The sequence below is a fragment of the Heterodontus francisci genome, chromosome 1 (genome assembly GCF_036365525.1).
Source record: "Heterodontus francisci isolate sHetFra1 chromosome 1, sHetFra1.hap1, whole genome shotgun sequence".
Classification (NCBI taxonomy): Eukaryota; Metazoa; Chordata; class Chondrichthyes; order Heterodontiformes; family Heterodontidae; genus Heterodontus; species Heterodontus francisci.
The window spans coordinates 79,681,754-79,698,026 of record NC_090371.1 but is presented as its reverse complement, the minus strand read 5'-3'; the positions used below and the strand labels follow the sequence as shown (position 1 = coordinate 79,698,026).

The window sequence follows — 16,273 nt, the reverse complement described above, 5'->3', positions numbered from 1 at the left end:
TGAATAGGATGGGAATAGAGGGATATGGTTCCCGGAAGTGCAGAAGGTTTTCGTTTAGGCAGGCATCAGGATTGGCGCAGGGTTGGAGGGCCAAATGGCCTGTTCCTGTGCTGTACTGTTCTTTGTTCTTTGTTCAGTCGATGTACTGTACTTAGATTTCCAGGCGGCATTTGATAAGGTGCTACATCAAAGGTTATTGCAGAAAATAAAAGCTTATGGTGTAGGGGATAACATTTTGGCATTGATAGAAGATTGGTAGCTAACAGGAAACAGAGAGTAGATATAAATGGGTCACTTTCTGATTGGCAAGATGTAACGAGTGGTGTGCCACAGGGAACAGTGCTGGGTCTCAGCTTTTTTATAATTTATATTAATGACCTGGGTGAAGGGATCGAAGATTGCTAAATTTGGTGATGACACAAAGATAGGTAGGAAAGTAAGTTGTGAAGAGGACATAAGGAGGCTACAGAGTGATATAGATAGGTTAAGTGAGTGGGCAAAGACCTGGCAAATGGAGTACAATGTGGGAAAATGGGAAATTGTCCATTTTGGCAGGAAAAATAAAAAAGAGGCATATTATCTAAATGGTGAAAGACTGCAGTGCTCTGAGATGCAGAGGAAGCCGGGTGTCCTAGTGCATGAATCACAAAAGGTTAGTATGCAAGTACAGCAAGTAATTAGGAAAGCTAATAGAATGGGGAATTGAATACAAAAGTAGGAAGGTAATGTTACAGTTATACAGGGCATCGGTGAGACCACATCTGGGGTTATGTTTACGGTATTGGTCTCCTTATTTAAGGAAGAGTGTAAGTGCGTTGGAAGCAGTTCAGAGAAGGTTTACTAGACTAATACTCGGAATGGGTGGATTGTCTTATGAGGAAAGGTTGGACAGGCTAGGCTTGTATCTGCTGGAGTTTAGAAGAGTAAGAGACGACTTGATTGAAACATTTAAGATCCTGAGGGGTCTTGACAAGGTGGATGTGGAAGAGATGTTTCCTCTTGTGGGAGAATCTAGAATAGGGGTCACTGTTTAAAAATAAGGGGTCACCCATTTACGACAGAGATGAGGAGAATTTTTTTCTCTCAGTGGGTTGTGAGTCTTTGGAACTCTCTTCCACAAAAGGTGGTGGAAGCAGAGTCTTTGAATATTTTTAAGGCACAGTTAGATTCTTGATAAGCAAGGAGGTGAAAGGTTATTGATGGTAGGCGGGAATGTGGAGTTGAGGTTACAATCAGATCAGCCATGATCTTGTTAAATGGTGGAGCAGGCTCGAGGGGCTGTGTGGCCTACTCCTGCTCCTAATTCGTATATTCGTATGTAATTGCCTAAATAAGATGTAGCCTTGGTAGTAAATCATTTAATTCTTAGCTTATCCGAAATCAGGAAATGAATGGTGATTCTAAAATGTATCTCTGGTATCACTTTATTTTCCTAGCTGCATGCATGTAAAGGGAATGTGGCTATTGGAATGAGCATCACAAATAGCACAGTAACTTGAAGAAAGAATTATACTATTCCAGCAACAGTAGGATTCAACTTAATAAAACAGTTTCAGAATTCGTCTCTAGGGTCCTACCACATATGGAATAGTGGTTGTATAATCAAACAACTGATTGCTCTCTCTTTAAACTTGTGGTGTTCCTTAAAAGGTTTACGGTTTCCTTGTTTCAGAAATGGTTGCAGAATTGAGTCTAATTTGGGCCATCTCCTACACCGATCTGGCTTTGTGTCTCCTTTCAACGAGCTGTGGCTTATGGCTCACCCCTTTCCTGAGTCCTCCATAATTGGCTTGATTCATCTGGGCCCTAATTCTGAGGGAGTCTGCCTGGCAGGAACAAGGCAGTAGTACCTGGAAAGTCAGGGTGCAGCACTTACTGCCCCCTTCCCACTAGAAATCTGCCTGCCAGAATTTTCTCCAGGGCTTCAACCAGGGCAGTGCAGGTGCCCATCTGTTTTAGGTTTGAGTCTACTTTTTGAATTGCCAGTTTGAGATCCCCAATGCAATTCTGAGGCACCAATGGATGGAGTGAGTGCCACACGTGCTCCCCCCCCATTGGCACTAGGTGTTAGGCAGTCTAACCAGTGGTATTTGAAGGGATTGTTATAGGTTGCTCAAAAAGAGGTGAGTAAAAGCTTTTTCAGAGATCGTTGTGGAGCCAGGAGGAGCATGAATGTTCCTCCAACCTCTACAGAAATCTTGCCGTCTGCTAACTGTGAGCATTATTCTAGCTGCTAATATATAAAATGAATTAACTTATATTTCTCAAACATAGAAGTTACAAATCTGAAAATGAAAAGCGGCACTCAAAAGTAGAGAATACTAAGTCTAAAATATTGCATTGAATAAAAATGTTTTCTTTGGATGTATTGGCTGAATTATTAAGAGACAAATCAACTTAAATGGAATAAATCCATTTAATTTTATCTGCTATTATCCACCTATAAATAAAATACCGGAATTACTTTTGAGCTACCAATTGTTTTAAATTTTCTCTGTGTCTTGTTAAGCTGACTATAAACCTTCCATATGTCATTGGTTTTCAACACTACTGAGACTAAGCCTTGCCCCTAAAAAACCTTTTGTTAGCTTTTCTACAGTTTAATATTGTTCTGTACTTTATTACATGACAAAAATGTTTTCACACTTTTTACTGCAAATCTTAACTTTTTCAGAAATTGTTCAGAAAGTCCGAAATGGTCAGAAGCCTTACTTTAGGCCCACAACAGACATCAACTGTCACAGTGAAGAGCTGGGCAATTTCATGGAGAGGTGTTGGGCTGAAGACATTGCTGAAAGACCTGATTTTAGCCAAATTAAGGTTCTGATTACAAGATTCAATAAGTAAGTTGTTATGACCAGGTGAGAAAGGGGTCTAGGGGTCCCTCTCAGCCTTCACCTGGCCTTACCGTAACAGGGTTTAATTTTTAAAGCACTGTTTTTAGCTCCCCCTTGGTGAATCCTTGTTCACTGATTTCCAATTATAAGGCAAACAAACAGGTTTTCTTAGGTTTAAAGAAGAAATGTTGAAATTTATTAAACTTAAACTCTAATTTGGTTGATGCCTATGGATACATGATGCGCCCACGCTAGCATGCATATACGATACACACATACAAATAGAGACAGAAAAGAAGAAAAATAATGTGGAATGTTTGAGGCAATATCTAAAGGGTTTTTGTTACGGTTCTTTGAGCTCACTGTAGAACCCTTGATTGTAGGTAGATCTTGCTCTTCGTTGGGACCCAGTATTTTTCTTAAACCTTGGTTGCTGTAGGAGACTTTTCTCTCTAGGGGTTCATGTGTCTTCAGTGGATTTGGAGTCCTGTGAGACAGAGATGGGAGCAGACAGGACAGACTATGGTGAGCCAGCCAGGAGAGGTCTTTTCAGTCCAAGAGCAAACAGGCACTCTCAGTTCAAACTGTTTGGACAATTCAGAAAAACCCAGGTTGCCAAGCATGTGACTAGCTGGTCTGACCACATCTGTTTGTAGATTCTCTGGTCTTAGCCAACCCTGGAATGTCTCTTCTTGCACACAATACCTGGTGCTCCAGTCCATTGTGAGTTAAATTGTAGCAGGGAATAGCCCCTTTGTCCTTCCAAGCACTGGCTATTGGTATGCAAAAATGTTTTTCCAGCCAAAGGTCTGGTGATTTTTTAACAAGTCTTTTGTTCACTTCAGCAGCAGTTTGAAATTCAATGTCCATATGGCGAAATTAATATGTCTCATTCTTGGCAGGTGGGGGTCTAGCATGACAAAGTCAAAGTACTCAACTGCATTTAAATAATGCTTTTAATTCTGTCAACAGCCAGGTTTACTGTTGTGACTCAGGTAAAGCAGCATTTCTTCTCACACTCCAACATCTCTAGCTTAGAGCATAGATCTGTCAGTATCTACTATCAGGAATCACAAATGGACAGTATTGATTTGGGAGAGATGCCAGAGGGTGACTGGTGCCAATTGTACTGTACCCCAGAAACAGTCAATGGCCTAAAAATTCCTAAGGCCTACCTTGCTGTATCAAAAGCTGTACTGAAAAAAGCCCTGGGATGGAACTGAGACTACAACACTATCTGTGTGCATGGGATCATTGGACTTACCCTTTAGTTGCATTAATTGCCTAGTATTGGAATAATGGAGATTCTTTTAAAGGGAGCCCACCTTAGTAAAGAAGAAGTGAGATACCAATAACAATGAGCAGACATCTTCATTTATAGCCCTTAACTCCAAGTGCACCACTGCTAAGTTATTTCATTAATGTGCATTTGGTGGGGCATAGACAGCAAATTTTAAATTGCACATGTTGATGCAGAAAGAATGTTTTCCCTGGCTGGGAGTCTAGAACCAGGGGCACAGTCTCAGAATAAGAGGTAGGCCATTTAGGACATAGATGAGGAGGAATTTCTTCACTTGGAGTGTAGTGAATCTTTGGAATTCTCTACCCCAAAGGGTTGTGGAGGCTCAATCATTGAGTACGTTCAGGACAGAGAAGGATAGATTTCTAGATATTCAAGATGTCAAGGTATTTGGGAATAGTGTGGGAAAATGGCATTGAGGTAGAGGATCAGCCATGATCTAGTTGAATGGTAGAGCAGGCTCGAGGGGCCGAATGGCCCACTCCTGCTCCTATTTCCTATGTTCCTATCTAATTAATATGGACCTAAAGGTTGAATGAATTGTAAACTTACTTGAACGATGCTGGTGCTTGTGCTTGCAATTATCAAACCAACGTTACATATCACTCACATTTATTCTTTACTTTATCACTAGTCTATAAAAAAAGCTCATTTTACCTCAAGGTCTTCAAACTGAAGAATATTACCCAACATACTTCAAAAAATCATGTGATAAATCACAAACCATAGTTAACAAGCATTCAATTTAACAAGTTTCTGTAAAATCAATACAGAGCATGAATCCAGTATTCATGCCAGCACGGTCCCTAATCTATCCTCCATACATCTTTGTAATTCACACAAATAAACACATGAAATTTAGGAGTGAAATCAGGATGAGTATAGCTAGAATTCTCTCCCTTAAAGGTTGTAGTTTCTGGGTCACTTCAGACTGAATTCAATAGATTTTTGGTTTGGAAGGGCCTCAATGGCTATGAAGCAAATTTGGGTAAATGGAGTGAGGTACACCTCAAACATGACCTAATTGAATGGCAGAACAGGTCTGAGGGCTGAATGGCCTACTCCTGTTCCTATGTTTATAAACAAGAAAGGTTTGCCAGGTACTTTTTGTGAAGGGAGCCCTTCAAAAAAAAAACCTCAAAGTAAGAGTTAACATAGCAATAAAAAATTTGGTTATCTATTGTGGTTTATGATTTGAGTCAGCTGGCAACACTAGACTAGTTCAAAGGGCTGTTACCATGATCTGAATTATCCTGGGATTGAGTCTACATTTCAAGAAAAGCATTTATTTTATTGTCCAGCATTCACTGGTTCCGGAGCAGTCCAGCACTCAAAGTTATCAACCTCAACGATAAAAGTTTTTGTCAATTAGAAGTGAGAGACGTTCACAAAGAATTCCACAGACAAGAAATTATAAGACAAGTGCACTTTTAGAATTAACCTGCAGCAAACCCATCTGCAGGCATTTTGCAAAGAAGCACTTGAAACTGGTTACTGAGATTTTGACCCAACTATCCTGTCCTCTGTAAAGAGACTCAAGTTAAATTTTGAAATGGAAGGAGCCAGGAGGAAAAATTAATTAAGTGCAGCAGTGAAGATAATTTTGTTTGTTATGACAGATGTATATCTTTTAGCACGTGTAGCATACTGATTGAAATCGTAAAGATAACTGAACCTATTTAATGTGATAGCAAAATCCACAGGCTCACCACTGTCTGGGTGAAGAAATTTATCCTCACCTCAGTCCTGCAAGGTTTACCCCGTATCCTTATACTATGACCCCTAGTTCTGGACTCACCCACCATCATGAACATCCTTCCTACATCTACCCTGTCAAAACCTTCTGCACTTCCAGGGACCGTATCCCTCTATTCCCATCCTATTCATGTATTTGTCAAGATGCCTCTTAAACGTCGTTATCGTACCTGCATCCACTATTTCTAGGGCCACTTCCTTAAGTACTCTGGGATGCATACCATCAAGCCCTGGGGATTTATCGGCCTTCAATCCCATCAATTTCCTCAACACCATTTCTCGACGAATACTGATTTCCTTCAGTTCCTCTCTCTCACTAAGCCCTGTGTTCCCCAACATTTCTGGTATGATATTTGTGTCCTCCTTTGTGAAGACAGAACCAAAGTATGCTTTTAGTTGGTCAGCCATTTCTTTGTTCCCCATAATAAATTCCCCTGTTTCTGACTATAAGGGACCTACATTTGTCTTCACCAATCTTTTTCTCTTCACATACCTATGGAAACTTTTACAGTCAGTTTTTATGTTCCCTGCAAGCCTACTCTCGTACTCTAATCCATCTCTCATCCATCTTCTTTCTTTACATTCATCTCTTTTAGGGAGGGCAGCAGTAGTATCTTGGACAACTTGCTGTCAAGAATGGAACAGTATGCCAATAACCTGGAGAAGCTGGTAGAGGAAAGAACGCAGGCATACCTTGAGGAAAAAAGAAAAGCTGAAAATCTACTCTATCAAATTTTACCTCAGTAAGGGCAAACATAGAGCATGCTTATTATTGATGAGACACAGAAAAACTACTAAAATATTGAAGGGATTTATGAATATTTCTAAGATAGCATTGTGCTATCATAATAATTGAGGAGAAATTAATCAATGTATGCGAATCTTTTAATGGTGAGGACTGAAATCGTAATCACAAATCTGCATGTAAATATTGCTGCTTTTAAATTCTAACAAACACTTTACACAAGTTATTACTACATGAGGCTTATTAAACATTCAAAGCAGGTTGTAAGTGAAACTTAGAGTTAATTATATATAAAAAGTTGTCTGTTTATAAAAAGTAATATGGCACTGAAGTCAAGTGAGTGAATATTATATCAAATTCTTAGATTGTGGGTAGCCCTGGGCTACTTTTGCTCAATCAAATATGAAATACCATATTGTATATGTTGCTGAAAATCCAAATCCAAATAATGCAACCAAACTAAATCTGTTGTTTATCTTTTCTGCTGCTGGCTTCCTGCTGTAGAAATGCAAAATGGGTATCTGGCAGCAGAAACTAGATGGCTGATCTGCCCCATTAGAACTTCACCACTCTGTGTCCCAAATGCTATTAGCAGTGGTGCAATGACCCACCTCAAACAGGCAGGCACTTCACTTCATTATTCATTTGGAAGCATGCTCTTCCTGCTCAAAATTTCCCACTATTCTGGCATTCAGGGCATCAAATGTAAATTACACCCATGTAAAATAAGCATGTAGAATTGTCAGATGGTGATTGACAGGTCACAGTGATATAAAGGTAAGTGTGTCTCAGCCATTTCTTAAACAGTTTGCTTAATTTTTTTCATCCAATACCATGCAGCACAAGCTTGGTACCACCAGTGTCCGTAATAGTTATAGGCAGCAACAGACAGAGTCTAAAAGTATCTGTGTGACTGTCCGCAAAGTGTCTGGAGAGACATGATCTCTGTGTATACAATGCAGACGCATCCATTCCATATGGGATTTTTCAAACAATGTTTAACAGCAAGGTGGGTATATAGAACTGTGGGATAGAGCATAATACATGCCCTACTTTCATTTGATCTGTCTTTGAAAAAGGATATAGCTATGTTCCAAGCAGTTCAGAGAAGGTTCACTCAACTAATTCCAGGGATGAAGGTGTTATCTTATGAAGAAAGGTCGAACAGGGTTGGCCCCGTTGGAGTTTAGAAGAATGAGAGGTGATTTTATTGAAACATATAAGATCCTGAGGGGTCTTGATAAAGTGGATACTGGGAGGATGTTTTCTCTTGTGAGGGAGACTAGAACTAGGGGACACAATTAAAAAATAAGAGGTTTCCCTTTTAAGATGGAGGGTCTCAAAAGGTCGTTAGCCTGTGGAATTCCCTTTCCCAGAAAGGAGGCTGGGTCATTGAAATTATTCCAGGCTGAGTTAGATAGATTTTTAATAGTCAAGGGTCTTGGGGGGCAGACAGGAAAGTGGAGTTGAGACCACAACCAGATCATCTATGGTCTTATCGGATGGCGGAGCTGACTCGAAAGGCCAAAAGGAGCAGGAGTAGGCCAATGTCCTATGTACCTATACTTGTTTTTTCTTTGATTTCTGTTTGGTAGTTTCTTAGAAATAGTCAAATCGGGCTACCATAGGAGTTCTTTGAAATATTTGTGCCTTATGTTATAGAGCTGACATGTTACATGATGGACTGGATGGCAAATTGGCCAATCCCATTGGCTCGCCATCTTCAATTTGTATTCTACTTCTGTGGTCTTGATAAAAGCAAGTAGTTTATTTTGTTTACTTACAGCATCCATGGCTGTAATTTTCCAAAATTCCCTAGATTCTGGAACGGTCCCCACAGATTGGAAGTTAGCAGATGTAACTCCGCTATTCAAGAAAGGAGGGAAAGAGAAAACAGGGAACTACAGGACAGGTAGCCTGACATCAGTAATTGGAAAAGTGCTGGAATCTATTATTAAGGAAGTCTTAACAATGCACTTAGAAAAGCATAGTATGGTGAGAACAAGTCAGCATGGTTTTAAGAAAGGAAAATCATGTTTTAAAAATTTATCAGAGTTTTTTGAGGATGTGACTAGTAGGGTAGATAAAGGAGAACCAGTAGATGCAGTATACTTAGATTTCTAAAAGGTATTTAATAAGGTGCCACACAAAAGGTTAATAGGCAAGATAAGGGCTCATGGGGTTGGGGGGGAGGGGGTGATATAATAGCATGGATAGAAGATTTGTTAATGGACAGGAAGCAGAGAGCAGGGATAAATGGGGCATTTTCAAGTTGGCAGGCTGTGACCAATGGAGAGCTGCAAGGATCAGTGCTGGGGCCTCAGCTATTTACGATCTATATCAATGACCTAGATGAAGAGACAGAGAGTAATGTGTCTAAGTTTGCTGATGATACAAAGCTAGGTGGGGATGCAAGCTGTGAGAAGAATATCAAGACTGCAAAGAGATATAGACAGATTAAATGAGTGAGCAACAAGGTAGCAGATGGAGTATAATATGGGGAAGTGTGAGATTATGCACTTTAGCCGTAAGACTAGAAAAGCAGAATATTTTTAAAAGGCGTGAAACTTGTAAATGTTGATGTTCATAGAGACTTGGGTGTACTTGTACAAGGAACACAAAACATTAGCATGCAGGAACAGCAAGCAATTAGGAAGGTAAATGGCATAGAATCATGGAAAGTTTAAGGAATAGAAGGAGGCCACGTGGCCCATCATGTCTGTGCCAGCCGAAAAACAATCCACCTATTCTAAGCCCACCTTCCAGCATTTGGTTTGTAGCCTTGCAGATTATGGCACTTGAGGTGCATGTCCAGACTCCTTTTGAATGAGTTGAGGGTTTCTGTCTCAATTACCCTTTCAGGCAGTGAGTTCCAGACAACGACCACCCTCTGGGTGAAAAGGTTTTTCCTCATCTCCCCTCTAATTTTTCTACCAATCACTTTAAATCTATGCCCCCTCGTCGCTGACCTCTCTGCTAAGTTGAATAGGCCCTTCACCTCCACTCTATCCAGGTCCCTCAAAATTTTGTACATTTCAATCAGATCTCCCCCAAGGAGAACAACCCCAAACTATCCAATCTTTCCTCATAGCTGCATTTTTCCAGTCCTGACAACATCCTCATAAATCTCCTCTGTACTCTCTCTGGTGCAATTACATCCTTTCTGTAATGAGGTGACCAGAAATACTCAATTTGTAACCCAACCAACGAGTTATACAGTTTTAGTATAACCTCCCTGCTCTTATATTCCATACCTTGGCTAATAAAGGAAAGGATTGCATATGTCTTTTTAACCACCTTATCGACCTGTCCTGCTACCTTCTGCTACCAAGGCCCCTCACTTCCTCTACACTTCTCAGTATTTTCCCAATAATCGTGTATTCCTTTGCCTTGTTTGACCTCCCCAAATGCATCACCTCACACTTCTCCGGGCTGAATTTCATTTGCCATTTTTCTGCCCTTCTGGGGCCTGCCTAGATGGCCCTGGTGACCCTGACCCCACTCACCTCTCCTGGGGTCTTCTCTCTCCTCGATGCTGCAGGGCCTCCTGCTGTACCAGCAGTGGCCACTGCCTCCAGTGGAGCTACCGGTACTGCAGAGATGCTGGCCTTTCCATAGTTGGCAGCTCTTGGAGGAGGGAGCTGTTCCCTTCAATGGATGGTGTCCCCCACAGTGGGCAGCTAATTGCCTGCCTGCTGTGAAATGGCAACGGGGTCCGAGGATAGGGCTGAGGCAGTGTCTCGTCCCACCTTCTAGCCTGCCACGGGACCCCCCTTTCTGGAACAAAATTCAACTCATAGAATCATAGAACGATTGCAGCACAGAAGGAGGCCATTCAGCCCATCGTATCCACGCTGGATCTCTGCAAGACCAACTCAGCTAGACCCATTTCCCGCCCTTTCACCCTAGCCCTGCATATGCTTTCTCTTTAGATAATTATCCAAATCCCTTTTGAAAGCCATGATTGAATCTGCCTCCACTACACTCTCAGGCAGTGCACTCCAGATCCTAACCACTTGCTGAATAAAAAGGTTTTTCCTCATGTCGCCAGTGGTCTTTTGCCAGTCACCTTAAATCAGTGACCTCTGGTTCTCGACCCTCCCACCAAAGTTTCTCCCTATCTACTTTGTCCACACCCCTCATGATTTTGAAGGCCTCAAATTCATTTGAAATGTAGGTAAAAGAAAGCCAACCCTATATCTGTTTGCATTTTAACCTATTTGTAGTTTAGCCATAATTAAGTTAACCTATCACACGATCCACATAAGTAAATAGCTGCTGGTAAAAAAAACTCTACTTATCATATTAAATAATATAACAGCAGAATACTTTTTTAAATCCATTCACAGGATGTGGGCATCACTGGCAATGCCCAACTCTAATTGCCCTTGAGAAGGTGGTGGTAAGCCGCTGTCTTGAATCACTGCAGTCCATGTGGTGTAGGTACACTCACAGTGTTGTGAGGGTGGGCGTTCCAGGATTTTGACCCAGCAACAGTGAAGGAACGGCGATATAGTTCCAAGTCAGGATGGTGTGTGGCTTGGAGGGGAACTTGCAGGTGGTGCTGTTCCCATATGCCTGCTGCCCTTGTTCTTCTAGGTCGTAGAGGTCGCGGGTTTGGAACGTGCTGTCGAAGGATGAAACAAGCAGTTATACCAAAGTTGTGGAAAAATAAATCTGTCCAGCCGTCCCAGCCAATTCCAGATAGTTTAGTATATTACATTTTGTTAACATAAGGTAACTTTTCACAGTTCATTATATTAAATAGATAATTAGTCATTGTAACTAAATGCAAATTTGAGCTGTATAACTTGCATTCATTTGTTATATAGGGCCATTTAGATCAAGATTAATCTCATCTACCAAGTTGAAGTCAATCAGAAAAATAAATAGGTAAAATTACAGATTAAATAGAATCATAGAATGGTTGCAGCACAGATGAAGGCCATTTGACCTGTTGTGTCCATGCTGGCTCTCTGCAAGAGCAACTCATCTAGTCTGACTCCCCCGCCTTTTCCTCATAGCCCTGCAAAGTTTTTCTCTTCAGATAATTATCCAGTTCTCTTCTGAAGGCCTTGATTGAATCTGCCTCCACCACACTCTCAGGCAGTGCGTTCCAGATCCTAGCCACTCGCTGTGTGAAAAGGTTTTTTCTTGTGTCACTGTTGCTTCTTTTGCCAGACACCTTAAATCAGTGTCCTCTGGTTCTGGATCCTTCCACCAACAGTAACAATTTCTCCCTATCTCCTCTGTCCAGACCCCTCATGATTTTGAACACCTCTTTCAAATCTCATCCTAATCTTCTCTTCCCCATGGAGAACAGTCCCAGCTTCCGCAATCTATCCACATAACTGAAGTCCCTAATCCCTGGAACCATTCTCCTGCATCTTTTCTGCACCCTGTCTAATGCCTTCACATTCTTCCTAAAGTATGGTACCCAGAACTGGACACAATATTCCAGTCAAGGCCGAACCAGTGTTTTATACGGGTTTATCATAACTTCCTTGTTTTTATATTCTGTGCCCCTATTTATAAAGCCCAGGATCCCATATGCTTTATTGACCACTTTCTCAACCTGCCCTGCTATCTTGAATGATTTCTGCACATATACCCCCCAGGTCTCTGCTCCTGTACCTACTTTAAAATTTTACCCTTTAGTCTGTATTGCTTCTCCTTGTTCTTCCTACCAAAATGAATCACTTCACACTTCTCTGGATTAAATTCCATCTGGCACTTGTCCATCCATTCCACCAAACTGTCTATGCCCCCTGTTTGTTTAAAAGTCAACATTAAGAACGTGTAATGATCTTTTCTGATATTGCACGCTGAAAAAATTTTTAAAAATACATTGGTGGGATTCCCATGCTGTTTCTCGCAGTGAGATGTAGAATTAATAGGAACAATGATTCATCAGAATTGGGGCTGGCCCTGGGCCTTGAGAGCACTGCACAGGTGGGCAAGAGCCTGGCAGTATTTTGAGAGAGTTCTTGGGACATTGGGGAGGGCTCATATGGTTCATGAAGCAGTGCTGCAGGTCAAAGGCATGTAGGTGTAGGACATTCATCCCCTCTAGTCTATTCAACCATTCAATTAGGTCCTGGGATCACTGGAGGAAGCATCCTGGGATCTGAAGATTTTGAGGATGGTCTTCTGAGGGTTTGGTTATATCTGGGCAGTCCTGTGATTAAAGAGCACTGGGAAGGGGCTTTTGAAGCACTAATGTGGCCAGAGACTGATAGTATTGGGGTTTTCTATGATCTGGCTGTACTGGTGGTAGCAGGGTCCAGCAGCCTCATGCATATGGGAGCCCAGGAGAATATGCCATTGACACATTTAAAACCATCAACGCCCAGCTACCTGCTGAGGTCCTACAAGTCAGTCTGACTTCCTCACCTCTTCTAATATCTTTTGTCGGAATCAGGAAGTGGAACCTGCTAAATTCCTCTTGCAGAGAACCATCATGGCCTCGACAGGCCAAATGGCCTCCTTCTGTGCAGTAACCATACTATGACACTCTGCAGTTCCCATTATTTTCCCTATCATTGGTCTTAAATTTGTTTTTGCTTCCAGTAAACATTTCAGCATAAACTCTCTGCTTCTTAAAATGAACAGGCAAAAAGCTATCAGCTGAAGTTTCCCGATTTGTGCTCCTGGTATGGTTCAAAATACAGAGCTGACATTTCAAATTTTAATGGATAGAGGTTTTCAGAAACAAATAAAAATTTGCACATTAAATGCGCAGAAGTTATTGTTTGAACAGGTTTCAAATTGTCATATCTATTAAAAAATTCCATTAGCCTCAAAAATGGGTCAGAGCCGCAGTAACAGCTGAGAATTTCTTGTATTCTTTACTAATATTCAACAAAGACGCCATAATCATAGGTTCTTATGATTTTTTTTTCTTTCTCGGGATGTGGGCTTCGCTGGCTATGCGATGTTTACACATGTTGCTCACGTGTTCTTTGCCTGTGGGGACTTTATCAGAGAAAGGCATGATTATTAATAGATTTATATAAAGCTTTGATAATTCAATTTCCAGTTTCTTTCAAAGTCTTTTGGGAAAATACTTTGAAATCCTCACAGGATGAGGGGACATACAGATTTCATGCTTGGAAATAAAGCAATCTGTTCAGAATGTATAGAATGCTTACTATGAAATGTGTAAAAAAAAAAATCATATTCAACACATGATTGAAAGTTCTTTCGAACTGTTGTGAGGTAAAAATGTCCAGTTGAAACCCAAGCTTTGGAGAAAGGCTAAGACTTTAATCAAGGCATGGAAAGGCAATTTAACTTATAATTCATACATTTTATCAGCATACTATTTAGGGGAGGAGGTGGTGTAGTGGTAATGCAGAGTTAATAGTCTGGGAGCATGGGTTCAAGTCCCACCACAGTAGATGGTAAAATTTGAATTCAATTAATTCAAAAAAATCTGGAATTAAAAGCTAGTCTAATCATGACCATGAAGTAATTGTTGTAAAAACCCATCTTGTTCACTTATGTCCTTTAGGGAAGGAAATCTGCTATCCATACCTGGTCTGGCCTGCATGTGACTCCAGACCCACAGCAATGTTGTTGACTCTTAAAATGCCCTCTGAAATGGCCTAGCAAGCCACTCAGTTCAAGGGTAATTAGGGATCAGATCCCACAAATTAATAAAAAAAAATTGTGAAGTACATTATTACTTAGTGTTTTATGTTATTTAATACCTTATTTAGGACACTAGAAATTTTACTTACTGACAAAAATGGCGAGAAAAAATTTCAGAAAGCTTTTTGAGTGATTTATGGGGAAAGATAACACAACACCATCTAGTGGTCAGAGCCTGTAACTAATTTGTGACCAGATGACAGCAAATCTGAATGGGAAGTGTGGTCTGAGGAATTTGTAATGGAAAAGTTGACTCAAAGGTATGACTGCAATCATGATGCCAATAGTTAAGCTAAAAGTTAATAATAATTGATTACTTTGAATCATAGAATCATAGAATGGTTACAGCACAGAAGGAGGCCATCCAGCCAGTTGTGTCCATGTAAGAGCAACTCACCTAGTCCCACTCCTCTGCCTTTACCCTGTGGCCCTGCAAATTTTTTTCTCTTCAGATAATTATCCAATTCTCCTTTGAAGGCCTCAATTGAAACTGCCTTCACCACACTCCTGGGCAGTGCATTCCAGATCCTAACCACTCACTGCATAAAAATGTTTTTCCTCATGTCGCTGTATGTCTTTTGCCAGTCACCTTAAATCGGTGTCCTCTGGTTCAGGTTCCTTCCACCAATGGGAACAGTTTCTCTCTATCTACTCTGTCCAGACCCCTCATGATTTTGAACATCTCTGTCAAATCTCCTGTTAATCCTCTATTCCCCATGGAGAACAGTCCCAGATTTTCCAATCTACTCACGTAACTGAAGTCTCTAATCCCTAGAGTCAGTCTCATGCATCTTTTCTGCACCCTGGCTAATGTCTTCACTTCCTTCCTAAAGAACCGGACGCAATATTCCAGTTGAGGCCGAACCAGTGTGTTATACAGGTTGATCATAATTTCCTTGTTCTTGTACTCTATGCCCCTATTTATAAAGCCCAGGATCCCATATTAGTGGGCTTGTTTTCACTGGAGTTTAGAAGAGAGGGGAGACTGGATTGAAGTTTATAAGATCTTGAACGGTCTTGACAAGGTGGATGTGGAAAGGATGTTTCTTCTTGTGGGAGAGTCCAGAACTAGGGGGCACCTTTTTAAAACTAGGGGTCGCCCTTTTAGGACAGAGATGAGGAGAATTTTTTTTATCTGAGGGTTGTGCGACTTTGGAATTCTCTGTCTCAGAAGGTGGTGGAGGCGGGGTCATTGAATATTTTTACGGTGGAGGTAGATAGATTCTTGTTAGGCAAGGGAATCAGGGTAATCAGGGGTCGATGGGAGTGTGGAATTCGAGGCACAAACAGATCAGCTATGATCTTATTGAATGGTGGAGCAGGCTTGAGAGGTCGAATGGCCTCCTTCTGCTCCTAATTCATATGTTCATATACACTTTATTAACCGCTTTCTCAACCTGCCCTGCCACCTTCAATTATTTGTGCACATATACCCCCAGTTCCCTATGCTCCTGCGTCCCCTTTAGAATTGTATCCTTTAATTTATATTGCCTCTCCTTGTTCTTCCGACCAAAATGAATCACTTCACACTTCTCTGCATTAAATTTCATCTGCCACTTGTCTGCCCATTTTCACCAACCTGTCTATCTCCTTTTGAAGTTTATTACTATCCTCCTTACAGTTCACAATACATCCAAGTTTTGTGTCATCTGCAGGTTTTGAAATTATGCCCTGTACACTCAAGACTAGGTCATTAATATAGATCAAGAAAAGCAGTGGTCCTTATACCGAGACATTGGGAACTCCATTTTATGCCTTCCTGCAGTCTGAAAAAAAAATGTTCACAACTACTCTGTTTCCTGTCACTCGGCCAATTTTGTGTCCATGCTGCTACTGTTCCTTTTATTCCATGGGCTCTAACTTTGCTGACAAGCCTGTTATGTGACACTGTCAAATACCTTTTGGAAGTCTATGTGCACGACTATCAACCGCATTACCCTCATCAACCCTCTCAGTTATCTCATCGATAAGTCAATCATGTTT

The 16,273-nt window shown here is 41.0% G+C and overlaps 1 protein-coding gene across 1 annotated transcript in view; it reads left to right on the top strand.

The window, feature by feature from the left end:
- The window catches only part of npr2 (natriuretic peptide receptor 2), a 244,287-nt gene that overhangs the window by 170,732 nt on the left and 57,282 nt on the right, over positions 1-16,273 (top strand). Inside the window, exons 15-16 of the mRNA XM_068032500.1 lie at positions 2,675-2,843; positions 6,489-6,635. Of these exons, the coding sequence (XP_067888601.1) occupies positions 2,675-2,843; positions 6,489-6,635 (316 nt within the window). The remainder of the gene's footprint in view (positions 1-2,674; positions 2,844-6,488; positions 6,636-16,273) is intronic.